This window comes from Grampus griseus, assembly GCF_964374135.1.
Source record: "Grampus griseus genome assembly, chromosome: 11".
Classification (NCBI taxonomy): Eukaryota; Metazoa; Chordata; class Mammalia; order Artiodactyla; family Delphinidae; genus Grampus; species Grampus griseus.
Genome location: NC_139005.1, coordinates 56,587,635 through 56,605,893, shown reverse-complemented (window position 1 = coordinate 56,605,893; position 18,259 = coordinate 56,587,635). Strand labels below are relative to the sequence as shown.

At 43.8% G+C, this 18,259-nt stretch overlaps 1 protein-coding gene across 3 annotated transcripts in view; it reads left to right on the top strand.

Moving 5' to 3' along the window:
• Positions 1-18,259, top strand: part of PTPRB (protein tyrosine phosphatase receptor type B) — a 113,547-nt gene that overhangs the window by 82,136 nt on the left and 13,152 nt on the right. For all 3 annotated transcript variants that reach the window (XM_082665632.1, XM_082665634.1, XM_082665633.1), the window contains 11 exons: positions 136-379; positions 6,837-6,943; positions 9,824-9,923; positions 10,762-10,845; positions 10,946-10,963; positions 11,086-11,167; positions 12,734-12,824; positions 13,571-13,647; positions 15,547-15,681; positions 16,959-17,081; positions 17,268-17,431. In XM_082665632.1, coding sequence (XP_082521758.1) covers positions 136-379; positions 6,837-6,943; positions 9,824-9,923; positions 10,762-10,845; positions 10,946-10,963; positions 11,086-11,167; positions 12,734-12,824; positions 13,571-13,647; positions 15,547-15,681; positions 16,959-17,081; positions 17,268-17,431 — 1,225 coding nt within the window. The remainder of the gene's footprint in view (positions 1-135; positions 380-6,836; positions 6,944-9,823; positions 9,924-10,761; positions 10,846-10,945; positions 10,964-11,085; positions 11,168-12,733; positions 12,825-13,570; positions 13,648-15,546; positions 15,682-16,958; positions 17,082-17,267; positions 17,432-18,259) is intronic.

Genomic DNA, 18,259 nt, shown 5'->3' with positions numbered 1-18,259 from the left:
ATCCTTTGAGACGACAGGTTCTGCACTCCAGGGATGACTAGAGATAGTGGGTGAGGAGGTAACCTCAGAAACCTGGTTAGACATGACTGAAGTCACAAGGAAGTCAGTGCTTCACTGTGGGTTTTCTCCCTCCAGGCAGTGATGAGCTGAAGCCAGAACAGCAGCACCCTCTGCCCTCCTACCTGGAATACAGGCACAATGCCTCCATTCGGGTGTACCAGACTGACTATTTTGCCAGCAAATGTGCGGAAAGTCCTGACAGCAACTCTAAGAGTTTTAACATTAAGCTTGGTGCAGAGATGGAGAGCCTGGGTGGAAAATGTGATCCCAATCAGCAAAAATTCTGTGACGGCCCGCTGAAGCCACGCACGGCCTACAGGTTAGACGTGTTACCGTCATTTTGCTAGAAGGGACGTGCTCCATCACTGGGCGCTCAGCTGTCTGGGCCTCTGATGCACACGAGCTCCTGTAGATTAATAACCTGCGTTACAAGAGTGCTCTACATTTTACTAGGTAATTTATAAAAGTTGTGTTCCTGCCTGCATTCACAGGTAGTGTGTAAAGAAGGCTTTCGCATGGTGCAAAAGCTCCCATTCGTTATGTGAAGAACTGAAGGTCCTTAATAGATTGTCCTTTCTCCTAAAACTTCTCTAGTGTGAATCAGACAATTTACTTACCATGTTAACAATTGTGAAAATGTCCAAATAGAAAGATTGAGTTCAGGGAGACTCAAGACATGTGAGGTTTTATCTTCCACTTTTAGTGAGGACTGGAATTTACCTTCTAAGGCGTAAAAGACGAAAGCGCTCTTTGGTCCAGATAGAACCCTTGAAGGGAAAGGCCCCTGAATGAGTGGAAGCACCCTCTCCTCCCAGTAAGATGGCAGATGAAAAGGAGCAGCTCTTCGGTTTGGCCCCAGGGAGCACTGCTACAGCCAGCAGGCCCTTCCACCTGTAGGAATTGTCTGTGCCCTTCCTCTACACTATGCTCCCCGAAAGCAGGTATAAGCATACACAGCCCCCCAAACCAGGATCCCCAAGAGATAGAGAACCTAGGCCTCCATCTTGGATATAAGATAACATCCAAGATTAATACTTCTGCAGAGGATGTGCCTTCTCTGTTGGGTGTTGGCAGAGCTGATATCCAGCCAGTATGGCAGTCAGTCAGGTTCTCTATGGGCCAGTGTCCATTCTGGTTGGCAGTGTCCAGGTCTTATTAACACTTGCATATTTTGAGTATCACCCCTGAATTTCAGCAGAAACTTTTCTGCCAGCTCCAAAAGGAGACAGTGACACGGCATCATGTCATTCTTAGCCCCTCCCTTGCATCAACAAAGGCAGGCCAACAGTTGCCCTAAAACAGAGGACTCACTTTGAGCAGGAACTCTGTATAGCTACCTCTGCCCAGGACTCACCACAAAAGTGCTACTGCCACACAGCCAAGGTTGGCACCTCCAAAGTAAACACACACACACTTATTAGTGACATTTGCTTGAGGAAAAGGCCATAGGAGCCTACCTGAAGGAGATGAGATCTCAGACAGAGCAAAGGAGAAATATAAAAGAGATCAGAACGCCAGGGTCCTTTAGTTCCTATTAGAATCAAGAGATGCCTCAGCTCCTTGGTCACTTGGGCTCCAGGAAATTTGAGGAAAAGTCTCCTAAGGGCTATTTTCTCTTTGTGGGTTGGAAAGTTGAGGCTGTTTTTGTTTGTTTTCTGGTTTGCTTTTTGAAAGAGAAGGAGAGAAGATGACTCATTACTATGTTTAAGAAAGAGAACAAGGGGCTTCCCTGGTGGCGCAGTGGTTGAGAATCCGCCTGCCCATGCAGGGGACACGGGTTTGTGCCCCGGCCCGGGAAGATCCCACACGCCGCGGAGTGGCTGGGCCTGTGAGCCATGGCCGCTGAGCCTGCGCGTCCGGAGCCTGTGCTCCGCAACGGGAGAGGCCACAACAGTGAGAGGCCCGCGTACTGCAAAAAAAAAAAAAGTAAGAGAACAAGAAGCTAGAGAGAGTTCATGTGTGGACCAGGCCCCCAGTCTCCCAGCACACTCCTTCCTGTCCATAGGAAGGTCCTAGGAAGAGGTCCTGCAATTGGAGTTCCAGCACTGCCACTTTTCAGCTGTGTAACCTTGTAAATGGCATTTCAGTTCTCTAATTCTCACTTTCCTCATCTGCAAAACATCACAGGAATGTCCTGAGGAGTCATGTAGGTGACAGATCAAACCTAGCCATGTCCCTTCTAGATTAAGGTCTTTCAGTGGTTCCCATTCATTTCCAGGAGCAAGTGAAGATTCCAGAGCAGGGCACACAAAGCCCCCGCCTCCTCCCTCCTGCCTGCCCCGCCAGCTTTGTCTCCCGCCATTTGCCCCAAGTACACTCTGCCCTTTTGCTTTGCCCTGTTCCTCTGAGTTCCCTTAAATCTGGCTCTCTTAGCCCCCTGAGCCTTTGCACATCCTTTTCACTCTATTTGGGACGCCCTCCACTCTCCCGTCTGACTGGTGAATTGCTTCATACACTTTAAAGGCCAGCTCAACCTGCAACTAGCCCGCGCCACCCCTGTTAACCCACAGCTGGGCAGCAGGGCCCTCAGCTACATTTCCACAGCACCCAGTCTCTACACCCCTCTAATCCTCCAGTTAGCAGTGGTTTTTAGCCCTTTGTTTAATAGCCTACCCTCTTCACTAGGCTTCAAGAGCTCACAGTCCAATAGGGGAGACAGACGTGACATCGGTCACAAAACAATATGGCAAGTACCGGGCACAAAAGAGACGCCATTAAGTGTTATGAACAAACAAGGAAATGAGCCAAGATGCTCTATGAAGGGTTACACATTCTTATTATAGCTTAATCACCTCCTGCCGCACTAATTTGTTTTCTAGGACACAGCTTTCCTCTATTTCTCCACATTTCGTTCACTCCTGTGAACAGCATGCCAGGCAGATGATGCTTGATACGAGCACAGAGAACCGCACGCTGAGTGACCCCCGTGTGGTAGCTGCTGAACCCAGGCTCTGTGCAGGCAGAATTCTGCCTGTCTCGCGACGATAATCACCATGGTGACCCTCAATGCTCTCAGGCATCTTTTTCTTCAGAGAGAACACGTAGACAGGAAGGAACATGGAAAAAGAAAAATTAGGATTGAAAAGAAATGAGAAATGCTAGGTTTAGCTGATATGCAAGTTTATTATGTCAACGAATGTATAATGTGTTTCCGTTCATTGTTGGGTTCCTACTATCCGGGTATATAATTAGCGTTGTTCCGTATGGGAAGAGAATGGGCGGATCATGATGGGTGAGAAGCAGTTTGGTGGTTGGGGAAGTGCTGATCTGTTTTTGTTTCTATTCTAAATAGAATAGCAATGTGACCACGATCAGGTTTCAGCTTCTCTTGACCTCATTTTCCTCAAATGAAGGAAATTGAACCACGTGATCTGTAACTTTGTGCTATAGAATTCTGATTTTGGACACATGTAAAGTTGAAAAACTTACTATCAGATATCAGTTCATTAAAATAATCTTATATACATAAACAGAAGACATGTCTGTAAAATATGGGCAGAGATGTTGAAGGACATAAGAAGGGTATAGGTAAATAAATGCTATGAAGTTTCGAAAGGCTTCTTGAAGGAGGTATCATTTTGGCTGGGCGCTGAAAAGTAGGGAAGAATTTGAAACTATGGCGATAGAGGCAAGAGGAGATTCACAGTGCAGAGGCAGAAATACACAGATTGTTTAGAGAAGAGCAGATACTCCCATTTGAAAGTGGGGGTCATGTAGAGGGGTAGTGGGGAAGACAAAAGCAGGAAGATAGGATGGGACAGGATTCTGAATAGGTGCTAATTGCTGGGCTAGGAGATGTGGTTGTGGTGTCCATTACTGGAAGGGTTTAAGGGCAGAGTTCCTGTGGACCTGCTAGTTTTAAGCGAAGCCTACAGTAAGTCATTATCTCCTTCCAGGGTTCCTAAAGGCCCTTATTCATCTGCATCCATTTTGTACTTTGCATTTGCACCTATGAATCCCAGAATTCCAGAGCAGGACCTGTCAAGGTTGTTATACCCAATGCTTTTATTTTCACAGCTGAGAAAACTGAGGCATAAAGAACTTTGGGAACCATTCACCTAATCAGTGACCGTGAGAGCTAGACCTCAAACCCTATGCTTCCTAGCCCAGGCCCTTTTTGCCACCCCTCCAACAGAAGTCACTGCTGTTAAACCAAAACTAAGCCAAGAGGAAATAAGAGAAAGAGAATTGGACTACGAGTCAGAAAGTACTGAGTTTGGTTCTCTTTTACCAGCTTTCTCTATGATCTTGAGTGAGAAATGGAATCTCCCCAAGCTTCAGGTTCCAAATCTCTGAAATAATATCATAACCTTCTTATATTGGAGAGGTTGGAGATGGTCAAATAGAATCATATTTATAAAAGTTCTTCACACTATACAAATAAAAGAAACATTTTTTAACATCTTTATTGGAGTATAATTGCTTTACAATGGTGTGTTAGATTCTGCTGCATAACAAAGTGAATCAGCTATACATATACACACATCCCCATATCTCCTCCCTCTTGCATCTCCCTCCCACCCTCCCTATCCCACCCCTCTAGGTGGACACAAAGCACCGAGCTGATCTCCCTGTGCTATGCGGCTGCTTCCCACTAGCTATTTTACATTTGGTAGTGTATATATGTCCAAGCCACTCTCTCACTTCGTCCCAGCTTACCCTTCCCTCTCCCCATGTTCTCAAGTCCATTCTCTATGTCTGCATCTTTATTCCTGTCCTGCCCCTCGGTTCTTCAGAACCTTTTTTTTTTTTTTAAGTTCCATATATATGTGTTAGCATACAGTATTTCTTTTTCTCTTTCTGACTTACTTCACTCTGTAGGACAGTCTTTAGGTCCATCTACCTCACTACAAATAACTCAATTTCGTTTCTTTTTATGGCTGAGTAATATTCCATTGTATATATGTGCCACATCTTCTTTATCCATTCATCTGTTCATGGACACTTAGGTTGCTTCCATGTCCTGGCTATTGTAAATAGTGCTGCAATGAACGTTGTGGTACATGTCTCTTTTTGAAGTATGGTTTTCTCAGTGTATATGCCCAGTAGTGGATTGCTGCGTTGTATGCTAGTTCTATTCTTAGTTTTTTAAGGAACCTCCATACTGTTCTCCATAGTGGCTGTATCAATCTACATTCCCACAAACAGTGCAAAAGGGTTCCCTTTTCTCCACACCCTCTCCAGCATTTACTGTTTGTAGGTTTTTTGTGTTTTTTTTAAAATAAATTTTCATTTATTTATTTATTTATTTATGGCTGTGTTGGGTCTTCGTTTCTATGCGAGGGCTTTCTCTAGTTGCGGCGAGCAGGGCCACTCTTCATCGCGGTGCGCGGGCCTCTCACCGTCACGGCCTCTCGTTGTGGAGCGCAGGCTCCAGACGCGCAGGCTCAGCAGTTGTGGCTCACGGGCCCAGTTGCCCCGCGGCATGTGGGATCTTCCCAGACCAGGGTTCGAACCCGTGTCCCCTGCATTGGCAGGCGGATTCTTAACCACTGCGCCACCAGGGAAGCCCTGTTTGTAGGTTTTTTTATGATGGGCATTCAGACTGGTGTGAGGTGATACCTCACTGAAGTTTTGATTTGCATTTCTCTAATGATTAGAGATGTCGAGCATCCTTTCATGTGTTTGTTGGCAATCTGTATATCTTCTCTGGAGAAGTGTCTATTTAGGTCTTCTGCCCATTTTTGGATGGGGTTGTTTGTTTTTTTGATATTGAGCTGCATGAGCTGCTTGTACATTTTGGAGATTAATCCTTTGACAGTTCCTTCGTTTGCAAATATTTTCTCCCATTCTGAGGGTTGTAAAAGAAACTCTTTTCATGGGAGAGACTCCTTTCAATGTCCAAAGGTATAATACATTAGCAACACACACCAACTCCTCCCCTCCCACTTAATGTGTGTTGACTGCTTGTTACCCTTTGGGGACATTGCACAATACCTCCATCAACAGTCTGTTATTCCTGGAAGTACAACTTTTGACTTGGAAGGTTTCTTTTAGAGATGGAAATTGATCAGTATCAGCTTGAAGATGATGCCTGGACCTGGGCATGAGTGAGAAGGAGAGGGCAAAAGGTCAGAACAATTTGTCCTGGCTGGTACTAATGTTGGTACTACTTCAGCATTATTACAGGATGTGCCTAGATACTTTTGGGTTGAGCAAATCTAGATTTTTTTTTTAAGGAAAAAAGAATCGTCCATTACTTTTCCTACGATTTAAATTAACCCTAGAAAAAGTTTTCCCATATAAACTGATCCTCATACTCTCAGTAAACCTATAGTCTAGGAAACTTCAGGATAGAACAGACTGAAGAGGTCACCCAAGCCAATCTATAACTTAGTGCAGGGCTGCTGTCCTACAGATTCCCTGAGAGCTGGTTCTCCAGTCTCTGCTTACACACCCTCAATGACTGGAAGCTCACTGCCTGTGAGGTAGCTCATACTCTAGATGTTAGAAAGTGATTTTTTGTTCCCATATCGCCCTGTGACTTCAGCCTACTAAGCTTAGTTTTACATTCAAGAATGTAAACCTCGAGGTGGTAGGGACTTATTCTTTGCAGTATATCCAGCTCCTGGACAGGTATTGGCACACAGTAGGGGCTCAATAAATATTTGATGAATAAATGAATGAATGCATGAATGCACGAACCCAGGGCTATCTGATTTCATAATTCATACCCTACCCTACATACATATTGACCAGGTGACCACCCTGTTTCTCCTTGACCCTACTGTGGTGAGTCACTAATTTGTACTTAAATAAATTGGTTTTCTTTTCAGAATCAGCATTCGGGCTTTTACCCAGCTATTTGATGAGGACCTGAAGGAATTCACAAAGCCACTCTATTCAGACACATTTTTCTCTTTGCCCATCACCACTGAGTCAGGTAAGGCTAACCTTTCCATCGACTTTACATAGTCTGCCAAACACCATGTCACCTACAAGAGCCTCTAGTGGGGAGATCTGGGGACTTGGCTGATGGTGGTAAGGGGAACATTTATTTTGCTTGGATTTTAATCTTTATATGATCATGGATTGATGTGGATTAGAGGAATTTCACAACTTCTGTAGCAGAATGGACTGAAAGGGGATTAATCGTGTAAAGAAGGTAGAAAGAAATACCAGATTTTTTTTCCTATTAAACATGAATTTTTAAAAAAAACATTCAGATCAAGAGCTTGCACAGGCCAAAACAGAAGTAGGTACAAAAGGCTTTCAGGTCGTTAGTGGGAATGTGTATATGAAATATATACATAGAAATGCATAGGAAAAAAAGACTAGAAGGAAAAAACACCAAAGTATTAATGATGAATATCTCAGAGTAGTGGGATTACAGGTGACTTTTTCCCTTTTGTTTATTATACGTTGCTTTTACATGATACAAAATGTTAACTTGGCTTTACATAAATTTATGTTAGAGGGAAAGCCTGAGTAATAATAGTCGCTAATTTTACTTTTCATCCTGTGGAGTAGCAGTTTTAAGCATTGTGCTTAGAATATACCTGATCCTCACTACCACCTTTTGAGGTAGATCCTATTATCATCCCCATTTTAAAGGTGAGGATTTGAGATACCAAGAGTTTATGTAACTCGCCCAAGATAGCAGAGCTGCAATTCTGGCCCTTTCTGCCTGACCTCTTAACCTCTGCACTGCTCGGATTCAGAATATTTCCAACATGCTGAGAATGGCTTTATTTTTTTGCACATTGTTCTTTGATACCATTATCTGCCCAGCCTTTCCCTGTACCCAGCCTTCCACAATGCTTGGTCTCAGGAAGTTCTTCTTTGTAGCTAAAACAGTCTCTCATGCTGTATGACAAAAGATGACTCAGCCTCACAAACACTCCCATCTATTAATGCCAAATATAGGGATAATCTCCCACTTTTCAAACCAAAAAGGGATCAGAACACAGGAGGATTTAGATGTGTTTGCTTATAATTTAATGTTAAGTAAGGGATTTGTAAACACAATTCTTCCCTATTTAAATTATTGTTATACAACAAACATTGTATGTAGTCCAATAAAGGAAGATAGTAAACATATATCCGAAAAAGAATATTAACCACAGTAAAAGAAACATGACTGTGTTGATTTGGTAAGTCTTGAAAAGCACATTGAATAAACAAATCCAAGGGCTTAAAATGCAACTTCAGAAATGGACTACTCCACAGACCTAAATGTAAGAACTAAAATGATCAAACTTTTAAAAGAAAACAGGAGTAAATCTTTGTGACCTCAACTTAGGAAATGGTTTCTTAGCTATGATACCAAAAGCACAAGCAACAACAACAAAAAACTAGGTAAATGGGACTTAGTTAAAATTCAAAACTCTTGTGCTTCAAAGGACACCATAAAGAAAGTGAAAAGACAACCCACAGAATGGGAGAAACTATTTGCAAATCATATATCTGATAAAGGTCAAGTATCCAGAACATACAGAACACTTACAACTCAATAATAAAAAGACAAATAACACAATTTAAAAATGGGTAAAGGATGTGAATAGACATTTCGCCAAAGACAATACATAAATGTCCGATAAGCACATGGAAAGATGCTCAACATCGTTAGACATTAGGGAAATGCAAATCATAACCACAATAAAATACTACTTCACACCCACTAGAATGGCTATCATCAAAAAGACAATAACAAGTGTTAGTAAGGATATGGAGAAATCTGAACCCTTATACATTGCTTGTAGAATGTATCAACAAAATGGTGTAACTTCTTTGGAAAACAGTTTTGCAGTTTCTCAAAATATTAAACCTAGAGTTACCCTGTGACCCAGCAATTCCACTCCTAAGTGTATACCCAAGAAAAATTAAAGTAAAAACTTGTATATGGAGATTCATAGCAGCTTTATTCATAATAACCAAAAAAATAGAAAGAACCCAAATGTCCATCAATGGCTGAATGGATAAACAAAATGTGACATATCCACACAGTGGAATATTATTCAGCATAAAAAGGAATGAAATACTGATACATGCCACAACATGGATGAACCTTGAAAACATGCTAAGTGAAAGAAGCCAATCACAAACAAAGCACATATTTATTACTCAATTTATTGTCCAGAATAGGCAAATCTATGAAGGCAAAGTAGATTAGTGGTTGCCAGGGTCTAGGGAGAGGGAATGAAGAATGACTGCTAAGGGGCATTGGGGATTCTTTTAGGGGGGTGATGAAAATGTTATAAAATTGAATGTAAAATAATTGAATTGCGCGGTTTAAATTGGTGAATAGTATGGCATATGCATTATATTTCAATAGACTGTTTTTAAAATGGGCTACCTGTTCATAAACTCCCAGTGGCAGTATCGAACCAGATAATAAAAATGGCATTTCATTAAAATAATTCTGAGCCATTCACTGGATTTACCAATGTCCCAGATGCTGTAAAACACGTTTCATACAAGTGAAATAGCATCTTTACCTTGGTGGCAAACTGCTGGCCTTTATCTCAAGTGCCCCAAAGCTTTACATACAAGCATAGATGAAGTCCCAAATTCCTTTATAAGCTGAACACCATTGACTCCAAAAGTATAATGACCAACCTGCTGTCACTTGGTAGTAGCCAATGTCTCATCTGTTCAGCTGCGTACCGCTTAGCCTTTCGATAGTAAATGCATTAGTGTGGCCATCGTTTGAATCCTTCTGTAATAACGTTCCTAGGGAGATAGGGTTCCAATAGCTATCTTACTGGTTCTTTAACACTAATTTTCCCACCTGGGTTTGTTGTTGCCCTCTGGATTATTGTAGAGCCTTTGTTTGGAGTTATTGAAGGTGTGAGTGCTGGTCTGTTCTTAATTGGCATGCTGGTAGCTGTTGTTGCCTTATTAATCTGCAGACAGAAAGCCAGGTGAGTACAAAGATCCCTTTGGCAATTGGGTCCACAATTTTAAAGATGCAACTGAAAATGCTCTTTAGCCTGAAAAGTAAGGAGGGGAAAATCATTTAATTTCTCCAGGTTAAATCACCTTTGTTTGTTCAGAAAAACAAGAATCAAACCCTAAAACCATGACTCACTTTTTTCAGCCTCTCTACATAACCACTGCTGAGTCTTGCCCTCACCAAATGACTGAGGGGCCATCTGTAGCCTCATTTGGATGTGAAATAGCTCCTTTGGCACAGGAAAAAAAATCGTGTGTGTGGTTCAGTTACCTCCCGAAGACAGAGATGTCTGCAAATTGTGTGCCCGAATACTTTTCTGAAATATGCTGAAAAGTATGGTTGACATCTCCATTTTGTGGCTCATATCTGCCATGCTAACTTAAGAAGGGACCAAAAAGAACTAAACAGCATGTGACCCCAGTGCCATGCCCTCTTCTCGTAGGGAATTTCTTTTTTTTGGCACGTCCTCTCTCTTCCAGTCGTGTCTTGCCTCTAAGGTTTACTCTGTGTGTGTGTGTGTTTATAGAAAGCTTTACTGAGAGTGTGGGAAGTGATTATGACCTGTAGCCAAAAACCAGAAGACAAATCTCCAGCTATTGCAGGATGGTTTCCGAGTGGGAAAAATCTATTTCTTCTTTATGTGCTCCCTCACTTTTCCCTCCCTCAAAGGGATGTTGGCTGAGTGTAAAATATACACGTACTGAAAAATCCATATTTGCACAAACATGCACAGCCTTACCATACATGGAGACATTTGTTTAAATTATTTCATAATCAGAATATAAGTCCTCTCCCTTGGGTTGCAGCCATGGTCGAGAAAGGCCCTCTGCCCGCCTGAGTATTCGTCGGGATCGACCACTGTCTGTCCACTTGAACCTGGGCCAAAAAGGGTGAGCACGTTTTCCTTCACTTCATTTATTGAAGGATGAGTTGACTGTATTACATGACATTTGCTAATGAGATCTTTCTCCTTTTGGCTTTTCTTCACAGTAACCGGAAGACTTCTTGGTAAGAGAGAGAACTCATTAGTTACTGTATTATCTGCTTTTGAAATGTAACTGGGGCTGGGTATGGCATTTTCCCTGTTCTTCAGTAATTTTCTTTTCCTTCTATTATGTTTTTAACTATAGCCCCATAAAAGTAAATCAGTTTGAAGGACACTTCATGAAGCTGCAGGCCGACTCCAACTACCTTCTGTCCAAGGAATACGAGGTACAGCTCAGAGGCAGTGATGCTTTAGCACCCCTGGTCCTTAGCAGGATTTCCCTCCAAGCCTTCACTGTGGAATCACAGGCTGATTGGGCTCAGGAGTTAGGTTGGCACTTGAGGTCTCAGCTGAGCATTCTTTTGTGCCTGAATCCATTCCCTGCACAATATACCACCTAGTCTCAGAGGCCATTTTGATCTCTGGAATAGTACAGCAGACAAAGCACTACCCAGACCAGATGGTAAGAAAGAATTGACAAACTTCAAATGCAAACCAATGCTGTCAGTTGTTTTTTTTTTAACATCTTTATTGGAGTATAATTGCTTTACAATGTTGTGTTAGTTTCTGCTGTATAACAAAGTGAATCAGCTATATGTATACATATATCCCCATATCCCCTCCCTCTTGTGCCTCCCTCCCACCCTCCCTATCCCACCCCTCTAGGTGGTCACAAAGCACCGAGCTGATCTCCCTGTGCTATGCGGCTGCTTCCCACTAGCTATCTATTTTACATTTGGTAGTGTATATGTGTCCATGCCACTCTCTCACTTCGTCCCAGCTTACCCTTCCCCCTCCCCATGTCCTCACGTCCATTCTGTACATCTGTGTCTTTATTCCTGTCCTGCCCCTAGGTTCATCAGAACCATTTTTTTTTTTAGATTCCTATATACATTTTAGCGTAGGTATTTGTTTTTCTCTTTCTGACTTACTTCACTCTGTATGACAGACTCTAGGTCCATCCACCTCACTACAAATAACTCAATTTCGTTTCTTTTTATGGCTGAGTAATATTCCATTGTATATATGTGCCACGTCTTGTTTATCCATTCATCTGTTGATGGACACTTAGGTTGTTTCCATGTCCTGGCTATTGTAAATAGAGCTGCAATGAACATTGTGGTACATGACTCTTTTTGAATTATGGTTTTCTCAGGGTATATGCCTAGTAGTGGGATTGCTGGGTCGTATGGTAATTCTATTTTTAGTTTTTTAACTAAAAAACAGAACAGAACCTCCATACTGTTCTCCATAGTGGCTGTATCAATTTACATTCCCACCAACAGTGCAGGAGGTTCCCTTTTCTCCACACCCTCTCCAGCATTTATCGTTTGTAGATTTTTTGATGCTGGCCATTCTGACCGCTGTGAGGTGACACCTCATTGTGGTTTTGATTCACATTTCTCTAATGATTAGTGATGCTGAGCATCTTTCATGCGTTTGTTTTATACAGATTGCTGTCAGTTATTTAAGCTGGCTTTTTGCTGGCCTGGGAGACAATGTGGTTTGGTGAAAAGTGCCCAGGCTTTGGATTCAGTTCCCAGCTTTGCCACCTGTGTGACCTGGGGCAAGTGAATTATCCTGTCTGAGCCTCATCTGTAAAATGGAGATGAGACTACCTCCTGTGGGGCTCTCGTGGGGATCAGAGCTGATGCACAGAGGTTGGATAGGAGACATTCCACAAATGCAGCTAGTGTAACATATGGTTATAGGATTATGTATCTCAGGGACTGTCTGATTTGCCCTTTTCTATCTCACATTCTTCACCTGCAAACTTACTTTTGACCTAACAGGACCTAAAAGACGTGGGTCGAAACCAATCATGTGACATTGCACTCTTGCCAGAGAATAGAGGGAAAAATCGATACAACAATATATTGCCCTGTAAGTTTTGTGTTGAAATTTGTAATACTGTCTTCCTCTAGCCATTTTTTCTCTTTTCCACGAGTAAAATGGGGCAAAGCAATATGGTATAGCTGGATATGGGAGATCAGAGGCTCTGAAAAGTCTTTAAAAAGAAATGACCTGTATGTTATTGCACTTCCCTCCAGGGAGATAACAACCAGCTGAGATTCTGGCTCTGAGAGGCCTCTTACGCTGTTGACATTTCACCATGTGGTCCTAATGCTTCTCCTTATAGAGGCCTAAGAGCAGTAACAGGGTTAACAATAAGGGCCAAGCTGGGTTTACTTAAAGTCTGTAGTTAGCAATTTTATATATATTTTTGTTTGTTTGTTTGTTTATTTATATATGTACTATATTTATATGTTATCCTTACCCAATTAGGTGAAGCAATAGAAGGTAGTTTTTCTGGACTGTATTCATTCTAGCAGTGAAAGGGAGCTGGCCACTCCGTCGGGCAAATGATATGGTATTACAAAGGAAAGCACAGAGGGGGCTTCAGAGAGCATTTGGCTCGTCTGCTTGTGTGTTTCTGGGCCACCTGTGCCACCAGAGGCAAGTTAGTGATCCTGTCTAAGCCTCATCTGCAAAATGGAGATGAGACTACCTCCCCTGTGGGGCTGTCAGGGGGGTCAGAGCTCACGCACATCAAATACCAAGCATTCTGTAAACAGTAAGAGAATCACCATGACTCGCGGACAAATCTCTGTCAATAAATTTCCTTGCAGATGATGCCTCTCGAGTGAAGCTGTCCCATGTGGATGATGACCCATGCTCTGACTATATTAATGCCAGCTACATCCCTGTAAGTGAACCAACCACGGGGCCGTAGTAACTGGGATGAAGCTTTGACGGGTGGCTATGCTGGAGACAACCCTCCTCCAACACGCTCCCACCGTTCTTAGGTCTGGAAACATGTCAGTTTTAGAGAAAAAAAGATATGTCTGATTGCCGTAAAACACAGGCTGTCCTATTCAATCACTGCTAAGGCCCAGTTTTCAAAATGGCTATAGTCACATATGATTATAATGAGCCCAGGAGGCATTTTCAAAGGTCATTTTCGCTCTGCAGCCCTTAGTCAAGATTAGAGCTCCCTGAGGAAGCTAGACCTCCACGGCTAAGGCTGCCTAGCTAGGGAAGCTGATTCAAAGTTATGTGGATTTTTGAAAACCACAGACACAACTCAAAAGTTGTGTCAAACCTTTGGGCTCAGATTCTGGCTAGCATTTCTCCAGCTTCCTACAGCACCTACGGTGGAAAAAGCTTTAAGGTCAGACAGACCCTGTTTGAATCCCATCTCTGCCCCTTGCTGACTCTAGGACCTCGGGCAAGTTATGTCAATTCTTTGGGCCTCCATTTCCTTTTCCAAAAAAAGTGAGGATAATATTTACCTCAAATAATCCTCCATTCACTCCATAAACACTATATAGTAAAGTGCTAACTGTAAGTCAGACTCTGAGCTGTGTACAAGGAGAGGGTCAGATGGAATCCTAACCCTCAGGGAACTCTCAGCAGAGTTGTGGCATCAGGAAATGACAAGGTGGGCGATGCCCTTGACAGGCTAGTACGGTGCTTCTCCGACATTAACATATATCCACATGATCTGCGGGTCTTGTTAAAATGAAGCTTCTGACGGGACTTCCCTGGCGGTCCAGTGATTAAGACTCTGTGCTTCCACTGCAGGGGGCACGGGTTTGATCCCTGGTTGGGGAACTAAGATCCCACATGCTGCACGTCTCGGCCAAAAAAAAAAAAAAAAATGCAGCTTCTGATTCAGCAGGACTGGGGTGGGACCTGGGATTCTGTATTTCTAACAGGTTCCCAGATGATCCCTGTGCCACTGGTCTGAGGACCACTCTCTGAGTAGCGAGAGGCTATAGGTTGCTGCAGGAGCTTCTGGGAGAACATCCTCCAACAGGAAGAAAGATAAAGGAAGGCTCAGCAGAGCAGGCACCATGCTGAGACTTGGAGGATAAATAAGGATTCACCAGACGAGAGGCAGTGGGTAGAGCGGGGATGGGGGCGGCAGAGGTGACACAGCGTAGAGGCCCTGAGGAGAGGCAAAGAGAGAAAGAGCTTTTACTGGGATCTGCAAGTAATTCCACGCTGCTGGAGTGCAGGATGTGTGGGTGAAAATATCCTAGCTCATAGAGTTGTGGTTACAATTAAATAAGATCTGTGAAAATCCTGACCCACAACATGTTATAGGGTGGATGCTCAATAAACAGTGGGTTCTCTTCCCTTAAGTTTCCCTTGCATGGTATCTCTTACCAACAACCCAAAGTCAAGTACCTGAAATGACTAAGACTCTTCTGTGTTAAATAGGGAAAGAGCCTGATCAATGTTAGTTCCTCAGACAGTCCATACACACACACACACACGCGTGCGCGCGCACATACACACAAGTATATATATTTACACTCATAATTGAGGGTGAAGTGTTATCTGAATTATTGCCTGAGTCCTCCACTGCCTTTAAGAATAAACACAACCTAATAAAAAACAACTTGGCTCTTAACAGTAGTTCAGTGTTCCGGCCTTTGTCCTTCCTGCTTCCAAGCCTTGACGTGTGTTAGTATCTTTTTTCTCAAGTCAGGGCCCTGGCAAAGACTTACATCTCACCTAATCTACAGAGCTAACCCTTTGTTTAGAGTTGTGAAGAGACCCATTGTTTCTGACTCTCCACATTGTAAATTCATTGCAGGGCAACAACTTCAGGAGAGAATACATCGCTACTCAGGGACCTCTTCCCGGCACCAAGGATGACTTCTGGAAAATGGCGTGGGAACAGAATGTTCACAACATCGTCATGGTGACCCAGTGTGTGGAGAAGGGCCGAGTGAGTAAACGGTCTTCCTGACATACCAACCTCGCTTTCCTCCACCTGGTGTAATTCTACTCCCCATCTCCATCAGAAGTTAAAGACCAGGGCTTCCCTGGTGGCGCAGTGGTTGAGAGTCTGCCTGCCGATGCAGGGGATGTGGGTTCGTGTCCCGGTCCGGGAAGATCCCACGTGCCACGGAGCGGCTGGGCCCGTGAACCGTGGCCGCTGAGCCTGCGCGTCCGGAGCCTGTGCTCCACAACGGGAGAGGCCACAACAGTGAGAGGCCCGCGTACAGAAAAAAAAAAAAAAAAAGAATAAAAAGAAGTTAAAGACCGTAAAAGCCAAGTAGGGGTCATGTAAGAACACTGTTAGTGAATTAAAACCACTTGGTTATAAAAGGCTCTATCGTAAACCCAGGTGATGCCCAATTCTGATTCTGGGTCTGAAGTTTCAGTCAAAGATGTTTGCATTTGACAACTGGGATTATCAGAAGCGCCCATGACACAGAAGGATTACCTGGCCTCTCGTCTGCTCCATTCTCTGCTGTATGGAGAGAAGAGATAAACTGGCCGAGTCACTGGCGCTGTGCCTACTTTCAGGAAAGAAGGGGAAGTGACTTTTAGGCTGTGTCTGCAGAAACAAAGTAAGGTAGTTATCTGGGCAAACTAAGCAAACCTCTTGTACTGGCATTTATAATCCTCTACTTTGTATGGTTACTTTGAGGATTAGAAAGAGAGATTACATGAAGTGCCCAGTAACTGTGCGCAGTAATTATATGTCCACAGTCTTCTTTCGCCTGTCTCCACCTTGGCTAAATGTGCTGACTTTCCAAAGGTCACATGGCACTGGACCCAGGTTGGGACAACGATATCAAAATATAAACAGAAAAGGGCCAGGGAGACAATGCCTTCCTCTTCGCAACTGGATCTTTCTTCAGAAAAACAAACAAAACCGAGAAATTGTAAGACATGGCTTATGTGCTAGTGGAATTGAAATGCTGAGGAAATCAATAAAAACTCAACAAAAGCCATAGAACACTGAACCTGAAAGGAAAATGAATCCAAAGGTTGGGGGGGGTGTTGCTCCTTGAACGGTGTCTCTCCTTCACTTGGAGCAGCAGCCCAGCTTCAGCCCTGGCCATGAGCAGGTTAATGCGAAAAAGATGGTCAGACTGCCTCAGCAGCTCACCCTGGATTCCAACTCAGGAAGACATTTCGAGGAGGGAAAGTACAGGTTCATGGAGGAGGCGCGTTTCCGGACTCACTTTTTTTTTCCTGCCCGCCTTCCTCTAGGTAAAGTGTGACCATTACTGGCCAGCGGACCAGGATTCCCTCTACTACGGGGACCTCATCCTGCAGATGCTCTCGGAGTCTGTGCTGCCCGAGTGGACCATCCGGGAGTTTCGGATATGCAGCGTATGTTGGTTTGTTTGACTTCGTTTAATAACACAGCTTGGGCAGATGAAGAACACCCGTCAATCCTATTTTCTGTTGGTTTCTCCTCCTGTAGTTTCGCTCATAGGAATCCCTGCATGGGCACGGTTGTCAAATTTGAAGGTTTGCCTCGGGCCGTTCCTCTTATTAGTCGCTCTGCTCTTACAGGAGGAACAGCTGGACGCGCACAGACTCATCCGCCACTTTCACTATACGGTGTGGCCAGACCACGGAGTCCCGGAGACCACCCAGTCCCTGATCCAGTTTGTGAGAACTGTCAGGGACTACATCAACAGGACCCCGGGGGCCGGGCCCACCGCGGTGCACTGCAGGTACTCCGCCCCCCGGAGCCAACAAAGTGGCAGCCAGGAGTAGAAATAAGGGTGTAAGCCTGAAGAATCTAGTGGCTGGAGGATTTGTCTACCCAACCAGTCTACAGAGGCCCAGGGGATGTTCTTCCACCCTCTTCCACCCCCTCCTCTCCAGCCTCATTCCTTTGCACTGTCTCTCACCCTCACTCTCCATCTTTCTCTCCCTCTTGCTCTTTTTCCTACTATAGCAAATGCAAAGTTCTTCTGTGACTGCCAGGTCCCTCATAATTAGGCCCCATCTCACCCCCCTATCCAAATGCTCAGAGGCTCCCCTCCCACTGTAGCCAGGGAGGAGACAGCTCACACTCATCCTTGCCTCTTACCATTCTTACTCCTGGAATGGCCTTCTCTCTCTCCTCCACCTGTGTAAAACCTAACCAGCCTTCAGGATCCCTGCTCTAGACTTCCTGCCAAGTCAAGTGGTACTTGCCATATGTGGCAACCCAATTTTGCTCTTAAATTTCTGTTCTCTCTTGACTTGTCTTTGCTTCAGTCTGTACGTCCATAAAATCAAGCTAACAAGCAGTCTGTCACTGTCTTTCTCCCTGGGGAGCCTGGTGTTTAGCTAATTAATGTTTGCAGAAACACTCTGATAGCCCTAACTGAATGGCACTAATAAATAAAAAGCAGGGAACTGCTACAGTAAGAGAAATGTCAAATGTACTCATTTTCTCCAAATCTGCCCAGTACCCTAGGAGCCCAGCTTTTATATGTCATTGGAACCCTGATGCTTTTAATAGGAACGTGAGGCTCTCAAGAGCTTCCTGCTTTCTAAAGAATGGCGGGCAT